This window comes from Phalacrocorax carbo, chromosome Z (genome assembly GCF_963921805.1).
Source record: "Phalacrocorax carbo chromosome Z, bPhaCar2.1, whole genome shotgun sequence".
NCBI classification, from domain to species: domain Eukaryota; kingdom Metazoa; phylum Chordata; class Aves; order Suliformes; family Phalacrocoracidae; genus Phalacrocorax; species Phalacrocorax carbo.
The window spans coordinates 75503829-75528150 of record NC_087548.1 but is presented as its reverse complement, the minus strand read 5'-3'; the positions used below and the strand labels follow the sequence as shown (position 1 = coordinate 75528150).

The following is a 24322-nucleotide window of genomic DNA, read 5'->3' as shown; positions in this document are numbered from 1 at the left end:
TTTGCAAAGAACTTAACCTGGGTTTTGGTTCAAGGCATCATCTTTCTCAGCCTTGGGCTACAGTGCGTTTACCGGTACGGTTGGGTGTGGTGGACTGCCTTGGTAAATGGCTTCATCTGGCCTGTAATCTGGGGCGATGAACCATTCTCAGCCTTTTTATGTTTTATACAGCAGAGACTCCCATGTCTGCTTTATCATCACAGAACCACGGACCACCCCAAGGATGCACTTTATTGGCCAAATATTCCCTTCAGACTCTAACCGTCATTTCTGAACAGTGAAAACAGCTCACTGGGTGGCTGAATCTACCTCACATCTGGGTGACATCAAGCTTATTTAGCACTATTCCTGCACACTTCCGGTACAACTGCTGTGGTGTTTATCCTACAAGGCCTTCCCTTGTGTATGACCAGACTTACTGCACCCACATGGTGATGCTAATAAGAGCAAACACACATGGCAGGTTGGGGTTTGGGAACACAGTGGAAAAAAAAGACATGCAGGAGCTGTCAGAGTGTTTCTTGCAGCCAGCTCCTTGACGGCTCTCCCTCTTCACTGCTCTTTAGACCTGAGCGAGGAGCAGGCTGCAGCCTGGGTGAGTCTTGTGCTGGCAGAAGCAATCTCACAGTGCCCCTCCCCTGCAAGCTCTGGGGAGACCCCTTTCACCACTCTGCAATTGGGCTTGAGATACTTGCAGGGTGACAGAAGGTCTGCAGGGCCCAAATGTCGCAAGGAGCAGGCTGTCGTTCCTAGAAACAGGTAGTGGGAGCACAGATTGTCCTGACCAGATATATGGGGTGACTCTTATATTGCATGGGCTAGATTTAAACTGCCTTTCCCGGTGGGAATCAGATAAACTACTTACATTAAAGCCAAGGAGATTCAGGTCATAGGTTCTGGACACCTTTTTATTTAAGGGGAATACAGGATTAAACGATATGTGAAGGTTTGTTTTTGAGTTGGGTATTTTTTTTTATGGAATAGAAGAAAAGTCAGTAACAAGACAATCTAGATTTAAGGGATCTTTGAAACCTAATGCCTCCTGATTACAAGGATAAAGTGTCTGTTGCTATGCAGTGAATAGTTTTGAAGCATATTTTGATTAAATGGAACCAGGTATGTTTCTTGATAATAGTCAGAATCACCATGACTGCTGTGTGGGTAAATTGTCAGCAAGAGATCTCTCACCAAACAAAACACTTAAACCACACAGCGATCAGGGTAGCAAGTAATCCAAGTCCAGAGAGATGGTGTTCCTAGATTCTGTGGAAAGGTCTTTGATATGATCTAATACATTTTCTTATTCTATGAGATGGTGAACAATTTCAGGTCAACTCCAAATGTTGCAGAGGGAGGTAGTTTTGTCTCCCAGGCTGTTTGTCCTTACACCCTAACCTTCCTTTCTTTTGCACTTCTTTTATGGTCTGAAACAAATGGGGAAAAAGGACCACTGCTTACAGCCCTGGACAACACCCTGTATCCTACATTTTTGGCAGATACCAGGCAGACCGTGGGGTTTTGCAACAGAGGGGTGCCAGAGAAGAAGTCTCAAGCATGCCTCCCTTTTGCCATTTGTTGAAATCTACACCATCTTTACAGCATTTTCCACACAGGTAAAATAAGAATATGTACAGTAATTAAAATAATCTTGAAATATATACAATGCACAAATGCCATCCTATTATCCTTATTAGTTAGTATCAACCTGATTTCATATTAGATTTTCTCTGATGGTACCTTTAATTAGATGGGACTAGAATTAGATCTTAGCAACCAGATTAATCAGCTGCAATAGGCCACAAGAGAATAGTAATTTTTTTAACTGAGGTATTTTTAAAAGGAACATGGAAGGACTGAAGGGCTTACCAGAAACAAAGCTACAGCACTTCCCAAGATGAAGCCTGCGATCACATCCGAACAGTGGTTTCGATATTCAGAAACTCGATTTAGCCCGGTGAGGAATGCAGCACACAGGGTACCCAGACACAGCACAGGTTTGGCTAGCCTGCTACTCTTTGTTTTAATTGTGCTTGTGATGTACATCTGAAACAAAGGGCAAGCCAAAAATGAAACGGGGCTCTGCCAGTAATGCATCTTTTTCCACCCAGACAAATCTGAAATCAGCAACGATGCGACAAAAACCATGATTTATTAAATAAAGCATTGGGAATTGGAGGGAGAGGTTTAAGGTAATTCAGAGAACAGTTTTAAGAGAACAAAACAGATACTGTTAAATGCTGTTACAGATTGTGAAATATCCCATCAATGGCGTTTACATACTGGACTTTTTCTGAGCTGGTATGTACAGGCTCGTTTTACTCACTTCCTAACTTGTGCGAGTACTTGTTCATATGCTACCCACACTCTGAATGTGCAAGACTAAATGTTTGCAAAGGGAGTAAAGAATTTATGTTTATACTCCTGCAGAATCTGTAATGTGCACATGATGGAGTGCCTGGCATCTGTATGAACTAGCTGCTCCATTTCCCTAAGCTGGCTCACACTGCCAGTCTCTGGCCAAGACTACAAAGGCTTGGCTGGGGTAAAGCTACCTTGGGATTTTCCTGTGCCTGTGCTGAAGGAAGGAGGTTTGGCTTGCTGCTTCCAATTGCAATTACCAGCACAGCTTGCTTCGCCCTCCATGATCTATTTGGCAACCACAAGCAATTATTTTACCGTATTTTAATGCCCATCCCTTTCTTCATGAGCCAGGTATACAGAGGTTGCTATGGTCTGGCACATAGTTCTGGGATCAAGAAACAGAAATTATATCCATTCTGGCAAACATATTTGACTCTGTTCATTGCCTTTCGTATATTCCTTTATTCTGCTGTACCGTGCCTATTTTTCACTCTAACTTTGTCCCTGTCCGTGTTTCTTTTCCCTTTTCCCTGACTGGACCACCAAATATCCCCACAGCTGGCTTCCCCTCATCAGCTGGTGTTAGAAATTAAACTAAAAACTTAAATTAAATTAAATTGGCCTTAAACCCAATACAATATGTAACTCTAGAATAAGGGGAGGGATGCAGCAACCACCTCCTGGAAGGGAATGGGACAGGCCAGAGAAACCAACCAGCGGGAGGCAGATCTGACTGCCTCCAGACTTGTACCTAGGCAAAATTATACATTCACTTGCCATGAAACTGCAGTACTAGACTTTAACAGCTGAATTTCCCAGATCTCTGCCTGGGGAAGTGAAGTCTTCTGCCCTTAAATGTGCTGCTGGGCACATAATTTAAAGGTGAATTCAGTTTATGAACTGGAATATTATGGTGTGTAATAGTACTGGGAATGGGACTAAGCTACTTGAGAGGTTCCTGCTTGCTTTGTTTTTCTGTAACCTAACACCTGACTGCAGCACACGCCTTGAAATGCAACTCAACACTAGGCGGCAGTCTTGCCCCAGTCTTTGCTGGTAGGTTGAGCTGCACCTATCACCAAAACTCACGTTAAGGGTCTTCTTTGGAAACGATAGGAAAAAATATCGTGAAGTGCCACTATGTGAATAATTACCGCCCATCCTTTCACCCTATGCATTTCTTTTAGCATAAGCCAATTCAAACGAGCAATAGGGAGCCGGCTTGCTTTCCTATTCCTCACCAAAGCACTACTGCCGTTTACAGCACCCAAAGGAAAAGCATCACCTCTTTAAAGTAACAATGCAGTTCTGCTGCGACAGCTGCAAACCCTAGCTACAGAGAGCAACCCACGCATGCTTGTTTTCTTACAGGTATGAGATGAGGCTGGATCTCTGGGTTACCCATATGGGAGAGTTCTCTATTTACAGATGGGAAGTATCTAATGTATTTGAAGTTTCATGTGTCTCTGCAGGAAAATGTAAACTTGTAGTAAAGAGAACATTTTTAGCAATGAGGGTAATTAACCATGCGAACAGATTGCCGAAGGAAGTCTGTTAAACCCTCATGAGGAGGGTTTAAAACAAGACAAACTGTTTTCCCAGAAGGTATGCTCCAGTTCATCCGTAAATCACAAAATCAGCTCAGAAAAAAACTGGAAGACCTTCTCCATTCTGCTCAGACTTTCCTGTCACTGCAGTTTGATCTTCATTGTCCTGGTCCCTAAAGCCAAGATATTAAAGATTCTCACTATGTGTTTACCCTTTCACTTAGAGCATGTTTTCCAAGCTTTGTGTAAGAGCCCAAAATCCCAGTGAAAGTCACTTACATCTGACTTCCCACACACAGCAGGTGTTTTTGAAAATTTTCCACAATGCTATTTATAGGGTAAATTTATTTACAAAACTCTAAAAGTCAAAACCAGTTATTTGATGGGTGGGAGAGGGAGGAAGGAAGTGAATACAAAAAGATGTGAAGAAAATAGAATAAAACATATTAAAAAATAAACTACCTATGATTTAGCTATATAAATTATCTATTCAGCTTCTTTTCTGTGTTCTTATCAGTAGACCCAAGCAGTGCATTTAACAGTGTGCAATGTATGATAGTAGCATTCATCCTGTGTGTAATTCCTCTCCCATCTTTTTCAGATAGATAAAAGCATAGACAGTCAGGGAGGCTTTTTTGTTTGCAAGTTTAAAATAGACGTACATCTAAATATATGCGAATGTATGCATATATTTAGAAAGTTTGTTATATCTATGATAAGAAAGGCAGAGTAGAAGAAGCCTGTCTTGTCCTTTCAGCAAAAAGTGGGGACATTTGTGATTGTGAACTTTCCAAGGAAAATAAACTACTTCATACCAATACTGGAAAATTCTGTGTCCTACAAGCTTTACAGACAACCTTTTCCTTTACCATAGAGACTTCTACAGTAAGAGAGAAGCAGAGCCTTTGACAGTGATATGGTTTGTAGAACTTGATACAGTGTCCTAGACGCTCAGTGCACCTGCTCGAAGTGCCAAGACCTTGAATTTAACTGATTATTCTGGTAGGTGTTAATGCAGAAATGGAAAAAACATTGTTGGTGGGGTCACAGTGACCTGGGTTGCAGAAGGCATTTGCCGTAGTGTCTCTGCTATTCAGAATTTCCCAAATGTTGAAAGTTTCATGTTCAGCTATACTGTATCACTCTGGTCAAGAAACAATGCACCCAGGTATAAATGTCAGATGCTAGGTCATGATCCAGAGTGATGAGGTGGAGTCTTCTAGCCAGATAGAGTGTTACTTGTGGATAATGCTAGGCAAGAGCTTAGCTGGGGAATCCTAAAAACACTACTAAACAGTCAATGACAGAGATTAGTTGTATCTTTCAACCACAGAGACCCTGTTGTGATCACCTGTAAAACAATTCTCCCTGCTTTCACTCCAGAGGCAAACAGGATGATCAGCAAGGATATCTACCTTCTCTTTACAGTAAGAGGTCCTCCAGTTGTGCTGGTGAAATACTTCAATTTTCCATGTTCTGGTTGAACACTACCATTTGTTACATGTCCTCATCATTGACTCTTCCATGACCCTTCTCAGAAGAGCATGCAGTAACAGTTGCTTAAAGATGATGTAACTGGGATACCCACATGCAACATATGATTTTATCATCTGCTTTTTAGTTTTTGGCAGAAATGTTAATGAATTAAGGACTATTTCTAGCCTATCATTTTCCTTTGGGAAAGGTACTTAGAAGCATGTGTTTCTAACTGTACAGCAGTGTGTACTACCTACAATGACTGCCATCTCTTACTGCGATACTTCTGGGAGACTAATAAAACTTCCATTAGATGCCATTCTAATTTTTGTGTAAGTATGGAAGCCAGGGCTGCTGGCTGTTTTCTCTTTCCCCTGCTTTAGGCAAATAAGTTTCATCTCTGCCTGCAGAGATCACAAAAGCGATGCTTTCGGTTCTCCTCAGCTTCCTTGGCAGGTGACAAGAAAAAGCCTAGCTGATTGAATATAAAACCCAGATTATAGAAAAAAAACCAAAACACAAAGTCAAACCAGTCGCAGTGGGCAAATTGTCACTAGCAGACCGATGAACAAATCAGTAGAGAGACATCTGCAGAGGATTCTTGACGTTCAGTGATGGGAAGAGACTCCCAGATCTCAAGAGACACACAGTGAAAGACAATGTCTGGGCTGATTCCATTCTCCTGCCTCCTCTATTCAACCTGTTTTAGTTTTCTTGCTCCACCATTCAAATCTTCAGCTTTATGCAAAATACAGCTATTACTAACCAAATATCCTGTGTTTTGTGTTGAGCGTCCCATATTATCATGTACATTAGTATCAGCAAGACACTTTCACAGCACAGCATAATTATTGGGCAAAGTGAGATCTGAACACTGCATTTCTTGTGTAATGTTATTCCCAGGTGACAGGCAGAGAAAAGACAAGTGACAACACCTTTAGTGCTAGAGGGTGTCTTTAGGCAGAGGACTGGGCTAAAATTGGACTGTAGGCTGAAATGCCTTAAGGGCAGAATTTTATGAACTTGTGGCTCAGAAATAACTCTATGTCCTGGCTCCACCTGGTATCTTCCTATGTGGGGAGAAATGCAAGCCCATCGCAAGTACTCTTGAAAGACTAGGGCTTGGAAACACTGACCTACTGGGGACTTAAGCTCAGGAGGGAAAAGCATTATTCCCCTTCAGCTGTAGAAATCAGCCTGTTTGTAGAACACTTGCCTTCCTAGGAAACAAGGGAGGTTGGGCAGGGAAAGTCCATGAAAGGATATAACTAGCTTAGGGCAGACCCAGAACCACAGCTGACCCTGGAGCTTCCACCTAAGAGTTTATCATGATTAAAACAGCTGCAACAACAATGTTGAGTTTACTGGGAACTGTATTTCACTCATGGTTGCTTATTGTTCAGAAGTAATGAACACAAAATGTTACAGGCTTTCCAAACACTTCCCAACAAACTTTCATCAGGATCAAAGGAGTAACCGATTTATATCTCCTTCATTATTCACACAACATTCAGTGAAAACAGATGGATATTGAAACAGCAGCAGGTGGCCATTTCATTTTATAGTAATAATGTGGTGTTTTATTCATCTGCTACCAACATCAGGGTAAAATATTCAGTAAATACCCTTCCATTAATAAGTTTGAGGTTCTCCTCAAATCCTGATGACCTACAGACAGACTCCAGCACTCATTTGAGCCAAGCTATTGGGGAAAAAAGGCCTAGTTAAGCCATTTTGAGAACAGAAACAGGTTAGGTCCTTGGATCTTAATGGCAAAACTACCAAAGCTTTCTACTTTGTGAGTAATTGGATCAATCATTCTTGGATCAATTTTCAAACATTACAGAAACTTTAGCCAGAGAACACAAAGGAGCAGCCAATCTGTTTCACTAGACTTTTAAAGCCAGACAATTTCATCCTGACAGTATAGCAGTTCCGCCTTGCTAAGATGTCAACTGGGGTCCATTTCTCTGTGATAACAGCAAAATTCTTGCATTAGCTTTTGTAACAATCTTTTCTGCACAGGGAATTCAGGTCCTAAACACGGGGAGCAAAATCCAGCCTACTTCAGCCTCCCATTGAATTGGCACCATTTACATTTTCAATGTTATACAACCCATGGCATGAGAACAAAAGAAATAGTAGTGATTCAGGAGCCCTTTAAGCATCAACTTCATTTTAACATTTGTGAGACAGGGACAGGTAGAAGAAAAGGCTGAATGCATACTCAAAGGTCACTGAGAAAATCAGCAGCAAAGACAAGATTAGGACCTCATGCCTCCATATTATAGTGTGTCTCAAAAGCAATCATCATTTGCTTATACTAGGACTGGTAAAACAGAGAGAGAAGGAGATTTTCCCCTACAAATATAGAAGAAAGCCCTCCCCAAAACAATGCTCTTTTTCTTCAAAAACCCATTGGAAGAAAATGGCCTACTGAGATGCACATACAGAAACCTGTCATACAAGTTCGCAATCATCACTGGCACTCACCGTGGCATATAAAGCTGAGTAGATGCTCAAAGCAGCATGTTTGGATGGAAAGGATCTCCTTGCCTTTTCAATCACCTCCACATCCCCAGTGCAGATGTTGCCATTGTTTATGAACTGGTGGTGGGCCCGACAGTCATTTCCAGTGTAGTTGGGTTTACATACAGTCAGGAAGTAGGGAGCCAAGTTCCCAGTCACAACCTGGCCAGCGTTTACAAATATGTCAGTGGCAAAAAGTCCAAATGCAAACACTCCTGTGAGAAAAGGTTAAAAAGAGTGATTATTCAAACAGGTTTAAAAAAAATCTTGGTACCTGAAAGGAGGAGACATAATGAGGGGTAAGGGACCAAACCCTGCAGTCATTACCTGGAAAAAGCCCCTGCTGACTCCAGTAGAGTCCTGCATCAAAGGCATGACACAAAAGACTGCATGCTTAACTCTGAGAGGTGCTTAACTCAGCAACTCCAGAGGGACTCAGAAACAAGCTGAAAATGATAAGCAAGTGCCTAAGTATTTCTGTGATTCAAGCTCTGAACAGAACTGTGAGCTACAGATTTCACTCTAAACTCTGCACCTATACTATGCCTGTAAAGCTTCCATTATGACAAAGGCTCACAGCCTGCGGTGAAGTGTCATGCACATGAGTTGTTTAAAATGTTAATGTATTTTTACCACATATGGGCCTAAAAATGGTAATATAGCAGCTCTGAGATGGCAGTGTAGTGCTGAGACAATACTGCACTTAACTAGTGTCAAGTACCTTTTGGATTTTGACTATTCACCGTCCTGATGGTGAAAAATTAAGATGCTGATCTAGCAATATTTGACAGGTCATTTGGGAAACATTCTAATGCTTTGCTCTGGAAGACATTTGCACACAGTTGCAGTTCAGCTTATGTCACTGGGAGCACATACCCGCAAATGGTATAGCAGGAAGCATTCACTTGAACACAGGAACATTTCCAGGGTTGTAGAGCATGCCTAGCTCAATACTGCAGCTGTCACATCCTTCACAGACTCCTCACGAGTACTACCAGTACCTGCTACAGCTGCTGTGAATGTATATGAGGATTTTTAATTGCCTGTACTGCCTACATACCAAGGGAACAGAATAGTAGGTTTGCAGAAACGCCAAACTCAAACATTCTGAAAAACTAAATCGGCTTCCCTTTCCCCCTTCCCATCACTAAGGTAGATTAAAGCATCACAAAAACTTTAGAACAAATAAATATTTGCTTTTGGTGTGGGAATGTTGAGGGTCACGTATTTTTGCTTTCTCCCTCCTTTAGCTCTGTAAGCAAAAGTAATTTAAATTATAAATTAGCTGAGATTGCTATGTATTTAAATATGACCAAGAGCTGTGGTCCATGGAAAATATCTTAGGAGAGCTGTGATAAAATCTTAAAAGCTGGCACCACAATGGTAATAATAACTTCACTGCTTATCTGTACTGAGTTTAAAAAAAAAAAAAAAAAAAGACTGCTATAGTCTGAGAAACAAGAAATATCAGGCAGCCAGCAACATAATGCAGCAGAAAATGCTTTACATCAAATTAACAAGAATCAAGGATCGTTCTGCAGATATTGTCACCTATCATGCAAGTAACAGAAAGTAGAAGGGCTAGAGCTGACGGAGTTAGGTCCTTCTGAATGTTCAGGGCCTATCTACACACAGGACACTGGTACAGACAGTAACAAAACCCATAACTAAAAAATGGCACTCATTGTACAACTGTCAAGTGGGGCTTGCCAGAGCCACTCATTCGCAGAGGTAGTGTGGTGTGACTGACAGAGCTGTGCTATAACACACATCCCTCACTCTGGGAAGAGCCCTCTCCTTGGGTAGCATCCTGGAGTGGCTGCAGGAGTACAGTACAGAGCAGTTTGTCCTCACCACACTTCCCCAGGGTTGGGAAGGAGCCTTACCATAGTGAAGACAATTTAGGGCACTGAGTTTATCACTATGCTTTATATGAGTTTATTATTATTCATTATTAATGAACTGATGTGTGATCATGGATTTAAAAAGCCAGAGGTGGTCAAAGAAGGAGGTAGCCTTCCTCTGGTTCTAGACTGCAGGACTGGGCTGTCTTTTTACTGGCATGACAGTCTTCCTCCCATTTATCCCGCTAAGTGTCTCTGTTTGAAAGGGAAATGGAGAGAGCACTAACAGCGCTCCTTCATCCCTCTGCTAATATTTTAAATCCATTGTTTTCCTCAGCCAGCAGGAACTCCTCACCTACATTAGCCAGTGCACAAGCAAGTTCAAAGGAAAAAGTTAAAACTTGCTGTTTCAGCCTGGTGAAACAGCAAGTTACGCCAGAAACTGATCTTGTTTTATGTACAGCTCTTTGGTCAAATTCTTAAAATATTTTTGGCACAGCTTGCTTTAAATGGCATATTTTTGATGTGGTGTGCAAATCACAGCAAATGCTGTGAGGATTATTACCAAGCCCTTTACAATACTTAGATGGAATCTAACAGCCAGGCAGTCTGGCCCACAGTCTTGATTGTGTAATAAGTACAAGCCAAGAACTGAGGTGTTTTAGAAAAAGCTCATGGGCTTCACAAAGGTATTTCAGTCTCTAGGATGTGCAGAGTTATGAAGGTGGTCCAGTGTTCTTCTCTGAAAAATGAAGTTTCAACACCTGCATTTTCTCAAATATGGTAGCACTGAAAGCGCTGGCCCAGACTCAACTGCTGAGGGCTGCAGTACTTTGCAGAACAAGCCATGGCTGAAACCTTTATTGTGCTCTGACTGTGATGCATATTGATCACTGTAATTCCCCTCTCGCAGTTCTGCCAAACTGTGCCTTAGGAAAATTTTAGCTATGTGCAGCAATGAATTTGGCTAGCAGGAATTTAACCCTTGCAAACTGATTACACATCATGTAGTCTCTGGAGACTTTCAGATAGGGTTGGCTGTAATTGATTTAAAGGCTGAAACACCAGTGAGCCCGGGTAGCGGTGGAGAGTCCCCTCGTGGTTTTTGTACCTCAGGAATCCATCTGTTCAATGGATTTGTTCAATGACCTACAGCAGCTAAGCTAACTGACCAGAGCACGAGAATGCAGTGACGTGATTACCAGGTTTTCAGAGGCAGACAAATCGCTGCTGAAAGGCTTCGTGGGAAGGGCAACTAGCCCTAGCTCTTCAGGGTCATACAGTTGAAGTCCGTGATAAAATGCCACAGACAGAATGGGAGAGCATGTACTCCTTCCAGACTCCAGAAGTTAGCATATGCTGAGAAAAGATGTAAACAGTGCAAGCCACATGGGAAGAAGACCTACAGCCTCTACAGTTGGTTACTAGCATAAAGGATGGACAGAGGTTAATTTCATCTACGTAAAGCCTCTCCTTCCCCTCATTCATACGTGTCACATAGTCTGGCAGCACAAAGTGGCCTTAAATAAGGAGCAGAAGCTATTTCTGGAAAGGCTTCCTGACTTCTTGTCACTGTCCTGGCTCTCAGCTGTGTTTGTGTGTGTCAGCAGCAGCCAGAAAGAAGAGGCTAGAAGGCAAACCAGTAAGCAGAATGTCACTGGGAAAGAGACTAATTTAGGCCACAGACAGAGGGTAGACTGTACTCCCTGCTACTCTCTTTAGCTAACCCAGAGTCCAAAAAGAAGGAACTAAGGACCAGATTTGAACATATCTTTAACTCCAGTAAGAAACACCTTAGAGAAACTAAATGTGCAAACCAAGAAAAAAAAAAAAAAGAACAAGGAAAGTCCTGTCCAAAGATTCTGAGAACAGACAACATGAACGTTAAATCTTTTCAGTTCCATCTAACCTGAACTAACACTTGCCTTGGCCAGAAGAATCTGGGTCTTCAGCAGCTTAAATTTTGAATGCTTCGGTTTTAATGTCTCCACTTACACCTCCCCCTAAATTGTGCCAAAAAGTCCTCCAAGCACAAACCCATAATTTCTGGACTCTCACTTACATGCTACTGTAATGGTCTTCTGCTGAGCTCCCTATGTAGCTGTTCATCAGTGTTGCCACCTCCAGCTCTGTCTATTGCTTTCGCTAACGGAGGCATTTGCCCTGAAGAAGAATCCAGCTGTCCCTGCTCACCTCAGTGAGCTAACCTCAGTACAACCCTGTCTTTTCCCTGCAACTCGTGCTCAAGTTCTCTCGTCTTTCACCCTGAATCTGTCTAACATGACTGACTGCAGCTGCCTGTTGACTCCATGGAAACTCTCACTATTATAGACATTTAAAATGCCACTGATTTGAAACAAAACAAAAAAAATAAATTAAAAAAACCTGGGAGCTGTACAAGAGCAGCTGAAAAGACATCAGGAAGAGAGAAGTGAGAACCCAGTGGGTGGAAATGAGAATGAGGAGGTAGAAGGCTTTTTTAGAGAAAACCCATGAAACCCTCAAGTAAAATGACAAAAGAGAAAATGCACTGAAGACTCATGAGACATCAGAAGCTGTGCTCTTCGGTAGCATATTGTTATGCCTTCTACCAAGTTCATTTATTAAGGCACTCCTCTCTCTCCTAGTGCTCAATTATCTGATTTTGTCAGACTCAACCTAGTTTGCTCAGAAAGCATTCATATTACACGTGCACAATCACACTCCCCAACCCCTTTTCCATGCCTATGTTTTCTAAAAAGGATTAGAGTTGGAAGGACTCATGACTCTATGGAAATGCTGATCCTCAGCCCATCTCTGAAGGTTTTGCTATAATGCTCCTGTGCATCCAATAAAGCCAGACATTTATAGTCCTGTGATTCAGGCTCTGCTAAACCACTCTTCTTCATTATTTCTTATAGGGTATTGTTGAAGGAGAGTTGTATCATTAATCTTTTTTGCAACTGGAGAGATGGGGGTTGCAGGGAAATTTATTGTCTGTTGCCATGGCATCAGGAACAGGCCCAACAGCAAGCTTCTTCCGAGCACTCCTAATCGGATCCCAGGATTGGCTTTGATCTCCCAGTGAAGACCCACAAAGCTCACAGCTCCAGGCATCTACTGCCTCTTGTGTCTGCCTGCTTCACCTGTGAGTGTCCTACCTGGGTACTGTTCACTCAAGATATAAGAAAGAAGACATGAGGCCCAAACATTCAAGAAGAAATTCAGTTCCCAAGGCAGAAGTACTCTGGAGCCACAAGACTCCTCCCCACAGACACATAGGATTTCTTTCTTCCTTGCTGCTTCACAACTATCAGTTTTCAGCTAGACTATAGCTAGCTCAGAGCCTGGTGTAAAAGGGAACGGTAGGGTTTGATTCCCCAGCTCAGTGACCTGCTTCTCATTGTGGAGGTTCTTCAGTGTTATGAAGGGGGACATACAGTAGTCTAAGCTGCTGCAGCAGTGTAGGTTAGAGGAAGCATACCCGAATACAGCTTAAGCACTGCTGAAAGGCAGCTGGTTAATAACAGATTGTGCATTGTTTCACGGTGAACTTCAGATCCAAGGCAGACAGAAGGATAAGGCCAGGCAAACTATGGCCTGCAGCTACTTAGGGAATTGACATCAGTGCTCTGGGTGTATCTATCCTATTACAATAAACTGAATGTGTGTACAAATCTAGTAAACCTTTATTTGCTGAACTAAAGCCTTAATTTGCTGAAATAAAGCCCTAATTTCATTATTTAGCTGCCCACTGTGAGGTGTCACTATGCTTTAAATTAAGCTGTCAGCAGAAGCTGGTGTGTGCCATTTGTTAACAGCAAATTATACAGGTCCAAAGTAAAAGCCACTCGTAACAAATTCATGAAGCACATTTCACTTCTAAATATGTGAACCAGAGAGAGGCCACTTGCATGTTATCAGGGCTTTGCAGGTATACAACTTAATCACATGGATTAGATACCTAATACAATGAAATGCAGCACAATACACACTCCAGTCACCCTGCCAAACTGAGTAAGGGAGGTCTGAGTCCATGATCCTGGGGGTATGATAGCAGCTTTATATAAACAGACTAAATCCTTGACTGAAACTATTCACTACATAATTCTAAAATATTTTATAACTTCTCTTTGCAATACAAATGATGAAGTAGAACACAGAAGCAAATGCAAGATGGCAAGATGATAACAAAGTACTGAATGGGAAATTACTGCAAGACAGGGTGAATAAAAATACAAAAAGCTGGGTGTACTTAAGTCGGGAGACAGGGAGAAGAGGCACAGGCCCAAGAAATAACCACTCTTACCCCCTGGTTTCTCAAAGGTCCAGCATGTAAATGGCAAATTTTGGCAGTAGAAATTTGTAATAAAACTGCTGGGAGGGGTGGGGACAGAAGGGAGGAGAGATTATGTGACTAAAGAATATTACAGAATAATACAGCACCAATATTTTAGACAGAAAAAACTGCTCCGAAGCAATTGTACACCATTTCTTTGACCTGAAAATCTTCAAAATACTTGTCTGTGGAAGCAGCTATAAAAGATACAGAAGAAGATGGAACAAATTAAAACATAGATCAAAGTCTGATGCTTCCAAGCTAAGCCAGCTTTTTTTTTTCACTGATAAAGGAGGGAACATAGCAGGTTTCACTAATACAGGTTGCAGCAGAAGACTTGATGTACACTGAAGCAAGTTGAAAAGCAGCCCTTTGCCACAAAAGCAAACGCCTACCAATGTGCAGAATTCAAGCCTGGGCCAAGAAGCAAGAAGAAATTTTGGTTCTGCTTCCTGTGGACAAAGAACCAGGGAGGGATTTAAGACAAAGCTCAACATTCAAGGTCCCCACTAAACTCAGGAGGAGAGAATCTTAGACAGCTGCTGAGTTCTTGAGGAAAACAAGGAGAGAATAAGCAGAGAGCATAGTAGGCAAGATAAGAAAAATCAAGGAAAAGAAACACAGGGTTTTGCCAACATTTCGGAATAGTTGCAGGTTTTTGGTTTTGCTTAATTCTTTGTTCCACTATCAAAGTGCAAAAAAGTGCTTCATTCTGTATACATGAAGAAAAAGAGGGGAAAAGGCTCAAATCTAGCAACCAAATCCAAAAGATCCCATGGACATGGTACAACAAAGGTGCTTACCTTTCACATCACCAAAAGACAGTCTGGGTATTTCCTTTTTTGCTTCTCTTTCCTTACAAAACCTAAGTGAATGTTTGGTGGAGTATCTATAACTCTCTGCTTGTTTTGTGGAAAGCACATTTAGGCTACTATTCTTAAAACCCCATCTCTTCCCAGCAAATCTAGTTCCAGAGTCAGGGAGGGAACTAGAAAAAGCCTCTTTACCTTTCTAAAATTTGGTAATAGCTACTCTCAGAAGCTGTCCATGATGTGCCTTGCAGGCTCAGCAAGTAGTGTTCATTTTTCCTGACAAAGGAGTACCCAGACACATTGAAGATTTATTCTCATCCTTTTGAATAATACCAACTGTAGTGACTTACAAGACTTCCAAGGAGTTCAGTTACTACTTTTTGCAGGTACTCACACACCTGGACCAAAAGAAATTATCAGATGTGGTTATTCCAATGAATTTGTACTAAGACTGAATTGGCAGCAAACTTCTTTGCAACAAGCCAGTCTTCTTGTTAGGGTATCTTGGAAGACAACCTACTTAATCAGCTCTATAACTTATGGCCCTCAAGTTTAGCATGCAAAGAAATCCATGTATGAGCAGCCCGGTAGTCTGTCCAGAGCCAAGCTTACTCTTTTTGGAGTAAGCAGATGTACGGAGCTAACTTCATCCAGCATAGGCTGCAGCTGTTCAGTCCATGTCATGTTTTCAAAATGCAGGTGGAATGTCAATAACAATCTTGCAGTTATTTTTAGTTCCTTTCATAAAATATTTCAGCCACTTTTCAACAAACTCTGCTCTCATTTTACTGCAGAGGCAGGGAGAAGGTTTCAGAAGAAAACAAGCAAACAATCAGTGTAGTTTAAGATGAGATGAACACTTGAATTAATTTCTAATAATATTAACTTCCTTTTTCTCAGGAAAACAAATATAGCTGCAAAGACAAGACTGTTTTCTCTAGCAGGGTTCATGTCCTACTACTTTCTGAGAGTCCACTGTATCACTGCTACCCCCTTCTCTTCCACTAGAAGAGAAACAATAGCTTGAATGTTTAAGGATAAAACTAGCTATAAGAAAATATATCGAGCAAGGGCTTAGCCTCCATGGTCTACACACTTTTAGTGCTGACCCCGCAGGCAAGAGTATTTGATTAGGACTTTGCAACAAGCCGAATGTGCTGGAACAGTCAAACAGCCTTGAGTGGCCCAGTGGACTCCAGTACCCTGCTCCTCTTTAATGGCAGTTTACTACTCATCAATATATGCTAGAGGTTATGTGAAGTTCAAGCGTATTTTACTTCTAGCTGCATTCCCATGTCTTTTGTTTTCATCAGCAGTACACAGGCCAAGCCTGAGTAACGAACCACAGGTGGTTTGTCTCCACCCCCAGAGTGGCAGAAGGTAAGAAAAACATTTAACTTCCTAACTTCCATGCATAAAGCAGGAGGCACAGAGAGAAGAGAGGGACAAAGAAAACCATAGCTATTCCTCTTTTGTAGCATATATTTGCTGGTGATGAAAACCTTAACACAGCATAAGACTTTCAACTCCATACTCTGAGCAAGTATCCCTGCTTGAAGCCAGGGTTGTGCTCCATGGAAGCAATACAACCCTTGCCACAGTCGAAGCAGACATTTTTCTTCCAGATAAAACTCAAAAATTCAGCAGTGGCAGGGAAGAAGCGATCCAGATATTTTCAGCTTTTTTCCCCATTGCTTCTTCTAACTTAGACTGTGAATTCAGACTCAGCTCTCTGTAAGATGCAGTGCATAAAGATGCTTTACCTCTAAGAGTATAAAGGGAGGGAGGTGCTGTGTGTGATGCTCTGTGGGCAAAGCCCCTCTTGGTCGAGGGGGAGCCATATTTACCACTGGCCCATGCCAGCAGCAAGACAAGCCATCCCATCACATGCATGAACCTGGGACTTCTCATGAACGAGTCAGGAGGAGGGAAGCCAGGGCCCCTTGCACGTGCAGTTCAGAGCTGCTCTCTTCTTACTCTGCTGCTACAAGGAAGTAGTAAGTGAGCTACCAGCCCTCCTTTCTCTCTATACACCAAGGGTGCAGTTTGGGCAGCCTTAAATGGCTGTGGATTGGGAAGCTTTTAGACGACAACCAGATTCTCTGTCACTGCCACAGCGGAAACATAGGCTGCAATGCTGTTCCTCTTCCTGCTCTAAAAGAACCAGGGGATCGTCCCCTCAGTAAGGTCTTGTAGGCATTTTTTCACTAACCAGCAGCGTGAAAAAGGCATAGCGGTTTGCAAGCACCATGTAAAGAAACCTCCAAATAGGTTAGTGACAGAACTTCTTTGTTAATTTCTCAGCGATTAATTCAATGAAAGTTCTACCAAAACCAAATATAATAAAAATTAGAACGTTATTTTGAAGTGGGCTCTGGGCTTGTTTACACTGTGCTCAGCTGAACATTATGTGGCAGAGCTATGGATGTTAAAATCAGAACTGAAAAGAAAAATGCCAGAGATGGGCTAGTGAGGACCAATTTGTAAGTAAAATGAGTAGCTTAAACAGAATAGCAATGATGGAATTATTCATAAAAGGATTTGATTGGCATAACCTTTCTTCAAGGGTCCAGAAGCAGCATTGAGCTCAGTAGAATAGGATATAAACCAGCTCCAAATAGCATGATATGGCACATTTTGAACATTACCTTGCAAATCCCAGGAAGGACTATCCCTCTAAAGTGGAAGACGCCTGCAAAGATTTCACAGCTAAATTAATTTTGTGGTGTAGATTATTAGGATGGTTCATTCTGGTTTGGTGCAAACAGGGACTAAGCTTGCAGTGCTCAGGATGCTTACCTATAAAACGTATTATTCTTCGAAGCAGTGGGTTCAGGTAACAGCACTCTCCAGTCAAAATAGTTTTCTCTTGAATAATTAGGGTTTCTCGGGTTGATTTTATGAAATACATGGATACCTCACCAATAAAGATCTGTCAGGAAACGGAGAAAAACAGAAGGTTAAAAATGACATGAGCAAACATTAAAACACGGGTGTCTGGTTCCACAGAATCTACTACACAGCAGTGTGTCTTTGGAACACTGCATTTCCACAGCATGGCGATGCTTATTCACTTGAGATCAACTGACATAGATCCAGCTCCCAGCCAAGAAAAGGATCTGTAATTCTTGTACTCAGTGGAAAGATACAGCCAATATTAGGCCTTCTTATACTAACTCCTGGTATACACAGGGTAAACAGAGCTTTAATGAATACTGTGGACCACAGAAGCTCCCATTTTTACTGAGATTGGCATGGAATTTGTCACGTCCTGCTACTAGCATTTAGAATTTACTGACAGTATAGACTTCATGGATGGAAGACTTCTAGACATCCAGGGAAGTGGAAAGTAATGCTGCAGACTTCCACCCCAACATTTTACCTGCAAGCCTCAGCAATATTGGATGCTTCCTGCAGCCTCCACACCTTATCAAACTTCAATTCATCTAACAGATAGATTAAAGAGCTCCTTCCAACTTTGAAAAGAAATTTAGATGAAGGACATCCCTGCAATAGAAATTGATCTGAAGACACAAAACTTTTGGGGATGTCAGTGAAAATTCTGGACAAACACATCATTTACTTGACTTATGTTAAGTAAAAAGCCCAGGGTATGGGTGCAGCACAGCCAATCGCCCACACTGTTACACTGCTAGCATGGTCCCTGCCGTAGCCTGGCCTGGTGACAACAGTCTCTCAGAAAATGCCTGGGACAAGTCCCACAAGGAAAGCTGCATGGAGCCACTGCTAATCATGCAGAAGTAGTTTAGCCATTTGGCCACTGACTGCACAAGCCAGCTAGTCTGAGGCCAGAGGATGATTTCTGTCCTGTTTTATTTACTAAATGACCCATTTTATTTATTAAAACATCAAAAACGAAGTCTCCAGGGATCCATTGAACTTGATGTTAGCTGTGCTTATGTATTTTTTTGTGATCAGAACATTCATGCTTCCTATAAAAATGATAACTGCTTCCCATAGGAGTAGGACCGGTATTTCCTAACCACTTAGAATTAAGTCTGTTGTGCAGAAGTCTATCTGCCCTAGCTAAAGCTGGACAGAACTTGATCGCAGGCTTTAGAGGCAGCAATGGTCCATTCACAGCAAGCACTTCTGAAAATCCCACCTAACATGTTTTGTCAGGATTCAGAAGGGGAAATGGGGAGCTTTTCAGAAAGACAGAGTTTGCAATGAAAGTCTTTAGAAAAAACAAGCCAGTCTGAAGTGGAAGAAATGAGCTTTTAAAAGGGGAGCACTCAAAAGAATTAATTTGATACATTGTTATAAGACACACAAGAGGAATCCATAGTGCTAGGGAACGGTCAAAGAAATGCATAACAAAAGTGTGTGTGCACACACACATGCACGCAGACACCCAGAGTTAGTATAAATGTCAAGGAATTGGTCTTAATTCACTTTGAGTGCTGGAATGGTATGTTGTTTCAAGGGCAACAATCTATCCTTATTAATCCAGATGAGCATCCTTATTGATTATTGACATTCAAGCCAAGTATGCTCATCCTCTTTATAATTCTAACCGCTGATGGCAAAAGATGTGGAGTTGTAAAATGCATGTCGATAATGGTATGTGGTGGTGGGAGCCAATGCATGGGAGCTGCACTGAAATATTGCCTTTATCCCATTTCACTCCATCTGCTCTTAACAGAATTGGCAAGCAGTTCAATAAGCTCAGCTCACTAACTATGGGGCTGGGAATTAAGATGACGACCATCTGCACTAAAGCAGTTTAAAAGTGACACTCTGTTTCAAACCGTTTATTATTTGAATTATGATAATGTTCAGATGTTTGAATTAATGCTTTGGCTCTCTGCCTGCCTGAGTCTGTACACACACATTGAGAGGATTCACATCCCGAGGAAATTCTACTCTGTGAAGACATGGGTTAGCAGACTTTAAAACCCCCGAACTTTTCAAATAATAGAGATAAAGCATATTAATAGTCCTGCTTTAACAATACATCAAGTTTTAAAGTTCCTTAGCATCAGAAATTAACTGAATGTTTTCCTACTTCAATTCCCATCTTTATTTATAGAAATTTAGCTGTCTGCAATACTCCTAGCAACTCCCATGTGGATAGATTAGTTCCACTTAGATTTAGGAGTAAATTTTGCCAGGCTATGAATCTGTTCATAGCACAGTTGTCCCAGATTTCCTACAGTGTAACAGATCAAAATGTGATTTTTTAAGTGAACGGTGCCCTTGGTTTAATACAGAGTTTAGATGAATAGTAATAATGTTGTAGTTGTGAGGTGATATAAGATGATTCAACATAACTGGACTATTCTTGTGGTGCCATCTCTGTCACTGAATTTGGTAGCCTGAATCTGAGGATTTTGTTTCCTTGTATGTTTAATGTGGGCTCTAGAAAGTGAGCCTTGCTGTTCTCTAAAAATTCAATGGGGGCTTGGGCACCTATTTCTGGTAGCTAATCTAGCTATGCAGAATTGAATGTGGTCTGAACAGCTCCTCAGAGAACTGATTTTTTTTTTTTAATCTAGGCCCTTCTGAAGTCAAGTGACTCTGCTGATTCTCATGATGTAAAACCTGATGACTCTGCATGAGCAGGGTCCGCATGCAGCCAAGTTGTCCAGCTGGCCTCCCAAAATCAATCACTGACACTGTTAAGCACCTTAGCTTCTGCCAGAACAGAATCAGCACCCCAGGAATCGTTACAATTCATTTCTAAATCTGAAATCTAAATATAGATACACAGATATGGGTGGAAAAAGAAATCAGCAAGCAAACTACTTATTTCTGTTTGGGAAACAATGCAAGGTTAATGAACTGTTGTATCATACTGGCTTAATTAGTTAGTAGAAATGGCAAGAAAATTACACTGGAGGTTGACAACTGAATGCACAGGTAATCTGCAGTCTGAGGTGATGTAGGCAATAGGGAAGCAAAGGTAGTGCCATAGGATATGATTTTGTTCTTGATTTGCTAGAATGCAATAGCAGCTCATCTACACTGAAGTTATGCTGCTTGGACACTCTTGCTTACATTCCTTTTCATATTACTATTAGGTAAAAATACTACAATGACTCCCCAAAGCCCCAGTATGAATTAGAAATATGTAGTCCACAGTCATTTTTCCTCTACTGATTTCAAGCTGTCCATTGAGAAAACTTCTTCAATTTGTCCTGCCTTCCCATTATTGGCAGTGTCACCAAATACTGGCTCCTTAACATTCATCTCTCAAAAACCTCTGCTGCACATGCTTTACTTATTTTCCGGCTCCTCCTGAGCAAAGAGATGGATAAAGTGATCTGTCCCATTTTCATCTTCAACAGCCTTTTGTCCACGATAGATTTGGAAATGACAGTCCTGTAACTTGTGAACCATCATTTTCAGGCAGTGAAATATCACATCTTCCCCCTTCAAGTTCTCAGCACAATGAGGTCTCCCCTCAGCCTCCTTTTCTCCAGACTAAACACCCCCAGCTCCCTCAGCTGCTCCTCATAAGACTTGTTCTCCAGACCCTTCACCAACTTCGTTGCCCTTCTCTGGACACGCTCCAGCACCTCAGTGTCCTTGTAGTGAGGGGCCCACAACTGAACCCAGGATTTGAGGTGCAGCCTCACCAGTGCCAAGCACAGGGGCACCATCACTACCTTACTCCTGCTGGCCACACTATACCTGATCCAAGCCAGGATGCTGTTGGCCTTCTTGGCCACCTGGGCACACTGCTGGCTCATGTTCAGCCGGCTGTCAGCCAGCACCCCCAGGTCACTCTCTGCCTAGCAGCTCTCCGGCCACCCTTTGCCAAGCCTGTAGCGTTGCATGGGGTTGGTGTAACCTAAGGGCAGGACCCAGCACTTAGCCTTGGTAAACCTCATACAATTGTCCTCAGCCCAGCGACCCAGCATGTCCAGATCCCTCTGCAGAGCCTTCCTACCCTCCAGCAGATCGACACTCCTGCCCAACTTGGTGTCATCTGCAAACTTAGTTAGGGTGCACTCAATCCCCTCATCCAGATCACTGATAAAGATACTAAACAGAAGCGGCCCCAATACTGAGCCCTGGGGACCAGCACTTGTGACTGCCCACCGACTGGATTTAACTGCATTCACTACAACCCTTTGGGCCCAGCCACCCATTTTCGCCACCCCCCTTTGAAAACTCACTACAGATTCACTGCAACTTAGTCAAACTGCTCACCCCTCTTCTCTGATGGGGTCTGGCCTGACTGCCTCTGTGCAGTCCCACGTTGCTGCTGGCAGAAACTGCATCTCAGCAGCTCTCCTGCCTCTGAGTCTCACTCACTCAGGGGCAACAAACGGAAAAACACTATTTTTCTGTTTTTTTTTTTTCACACTTTCAGCGTACACTGGGGTTGTGTGAAAGTTGCCAGAGACAGTTTTCATTTCAGCTGCAATTCCCACAGATAAAGAAGGAGGATCGTCAGCCAGGGTGCTCAGAAGAGATGCAGGAAGCACAGCTGTGCCCAGAGCCTGGGACTGCCTGAAGTCTCCCTGTGAAACAATACCCTTCTGCTGCTTCCCATGAAAAAGAGCAACTGATGGCATTTCTGATCATAGCAAGAAGAGGGAGATCCCATATTAGAAAGAATTTTGTGAAGTACAGCCTTCTGTCTTTTCTATGCATAAAGTTTACATCATTCTGATTTCTGGAAGTTTTTAAATCTTTCAACTTGTTTACTCTAACAGCCCCCTTGTAACACAGTCAATCCTTGTAACAACACTTTATACATAGAAACCACATTCAGAGACATTCTATTACACACAAAAGCCCCTGGCAGGAAACAAAACTGCACCTGGCTCTCAGGCCATCATCACTCTCTGTTCTGGGCAGGTTTCACCAAGCTGCATTACATTTCCTGAATCCTCTAAAAGCATGTGTGTGGCTGCATTTTTAATGTCACAGATAGAAAGAACTAAATTAATACTGCAGCATGCAAACAGCAGTCAAGGGGAGGAACAGATACAAGGAAGGCACTGCCTGTGAGACAAGCTATGTGCAGAGCACTCAAAAACAAAGAATATAAGCAGATGAGGGTTATGGGGCTCAACCCCAATCAGCCAGTTTCAAAAATGATTCCATGCAACTCTTCCTGGGAAAACCAGGCCTGTCTACCAAAAGGTGACCTTTGCAAAGTGCTCCAGCGGGTGTTTCATCAGCACTGGCTTGCACTGGGCCAAAACCAGTTCTGCCCTTCTGTATCAGTGTATCTGAGGACTGCATTAGCACAGCTGCCTCTTCAAGCTCTACACAGGAGATCATGGCTCCATTCATCTGTCATTAGTTAAAGAGCAGAAACTTTTCACTAGCACTACAGAATGCAGAGGCACAGTGATTTAGCTGGGAAGGGGCCCCAGAGGCTTTCAGTCCAACCCATACTCAAAGTAGGGCCAGCACAGACTGCAGCCTTGAGCAGTCATGTTACAAAAGTTTTCAAGAACAGAGATCCCACGGTCTCAAGGGGGGCACTGTTTCAGTGTTTGACTACTGTTATTGTAAAGAGATTTTTCCTAACGTGTAATTGGTTTCTTTTCTTGCTGATTGTGTTCATTGCAGGGTTGCATCTTGTGCTTTGAACAGCGTCTTCAACTTCTCTACAGTCCTCACTAAGAACATGGCTCATATTGACTTTCACTTAGTGTTGCTAAGTCCTTAATTCCTTAGATCTCCCTCGCAGTTAGCCTTAGGCCTGAAGGTTATTGATCTGCCATCCTACCTGCTACCTAGGGTGCCAAATATTGACACTGCAGAGCTGAGACTCCATAGTCAAACCCAGGCAGCAAACACTAAGCAACATTCATACTGAGAAAAGACACCTTTGGAGGCAAGCGGTCACTGAGGTCTGCCTTGGCACCCCCTCCAGGACACAGCATATCTGCTGTGATCTGAAGCCAGGATCCTGACTGAAGCCTGCCTGGGAGGGCAGAGGTTTTCTTTGATAACATCAGTACCATCACTGGTCATGAGGACTAGGGATCAGCTGAGAGTTTTATCAGACACCCTCTCATCTTTGCCATCACCATCTAGACAGATCTTCTTTAGCCACTGGAATCAATGCTGTGTTTTGCATAACTGTAAGACGAAATGAAGCAATGACATCAGCTGAACATTGCAGAGCCCTTATCACCCATAATCTTCTGAGGACAAAACTTTCATCTGCATTCAATTACTTATTACCTCATTCAGTTTTCTTTTTTTGTTATTGTTGTTCATTGAAAACAACAGCAAAGAACAGTTAAAAGTCCTTTTCCAGAAAAAGAAAATTAGTTTCTTTTATTGCAAGTCAAAAGGGCCAAAATCCACAATTTGGATTCTAGTCTGCCCAGAAACCACAACTGCCTTATCATTGTGCTCAAAAAAACAATTTACTGCAGTAAAACTGCCTAAAATAATTATACTGACATTCTAATCAAGAGAAGAAATTTTCCACAGCTC

At 42.2% G+C, this 24322-nt stretch overlaps 1 protein-coding gene across 3 annotated transcripts in view; it reads right to left on the bottom strand.

Annotated features, from left to right (window-relative positions):
* PLPPR1 (phospholipid phosphatase related 1) overlaps positions 1 to 24322 on the bottom strand; it is a 70185-nt gene that overhangs the window by 3698 nt on the left and 42165 nt on the right. For all 3 annotated transcript variants that reach the window (XM_009504318.2, XM_064438082.1, XM_064438083.1), the window contains 3 exons: positions 17687 to 17819; positions 7878 to 8128; positions 1867 to 2043 (listed from right to left, as the gene is read on the bottom strand). In XM_009504318.2, coding sequence (XP_009502613.1) covers positions 1867 to 2043; positions 7878 to 8128; positions 17687 to 17819 — 561 coding nt within the window. The remainder of the gene's footprint in view (positions 1 to 1866; positions 2044 to 7877; positions 8129 to 17686; positions 17820 to 24322) is intronic.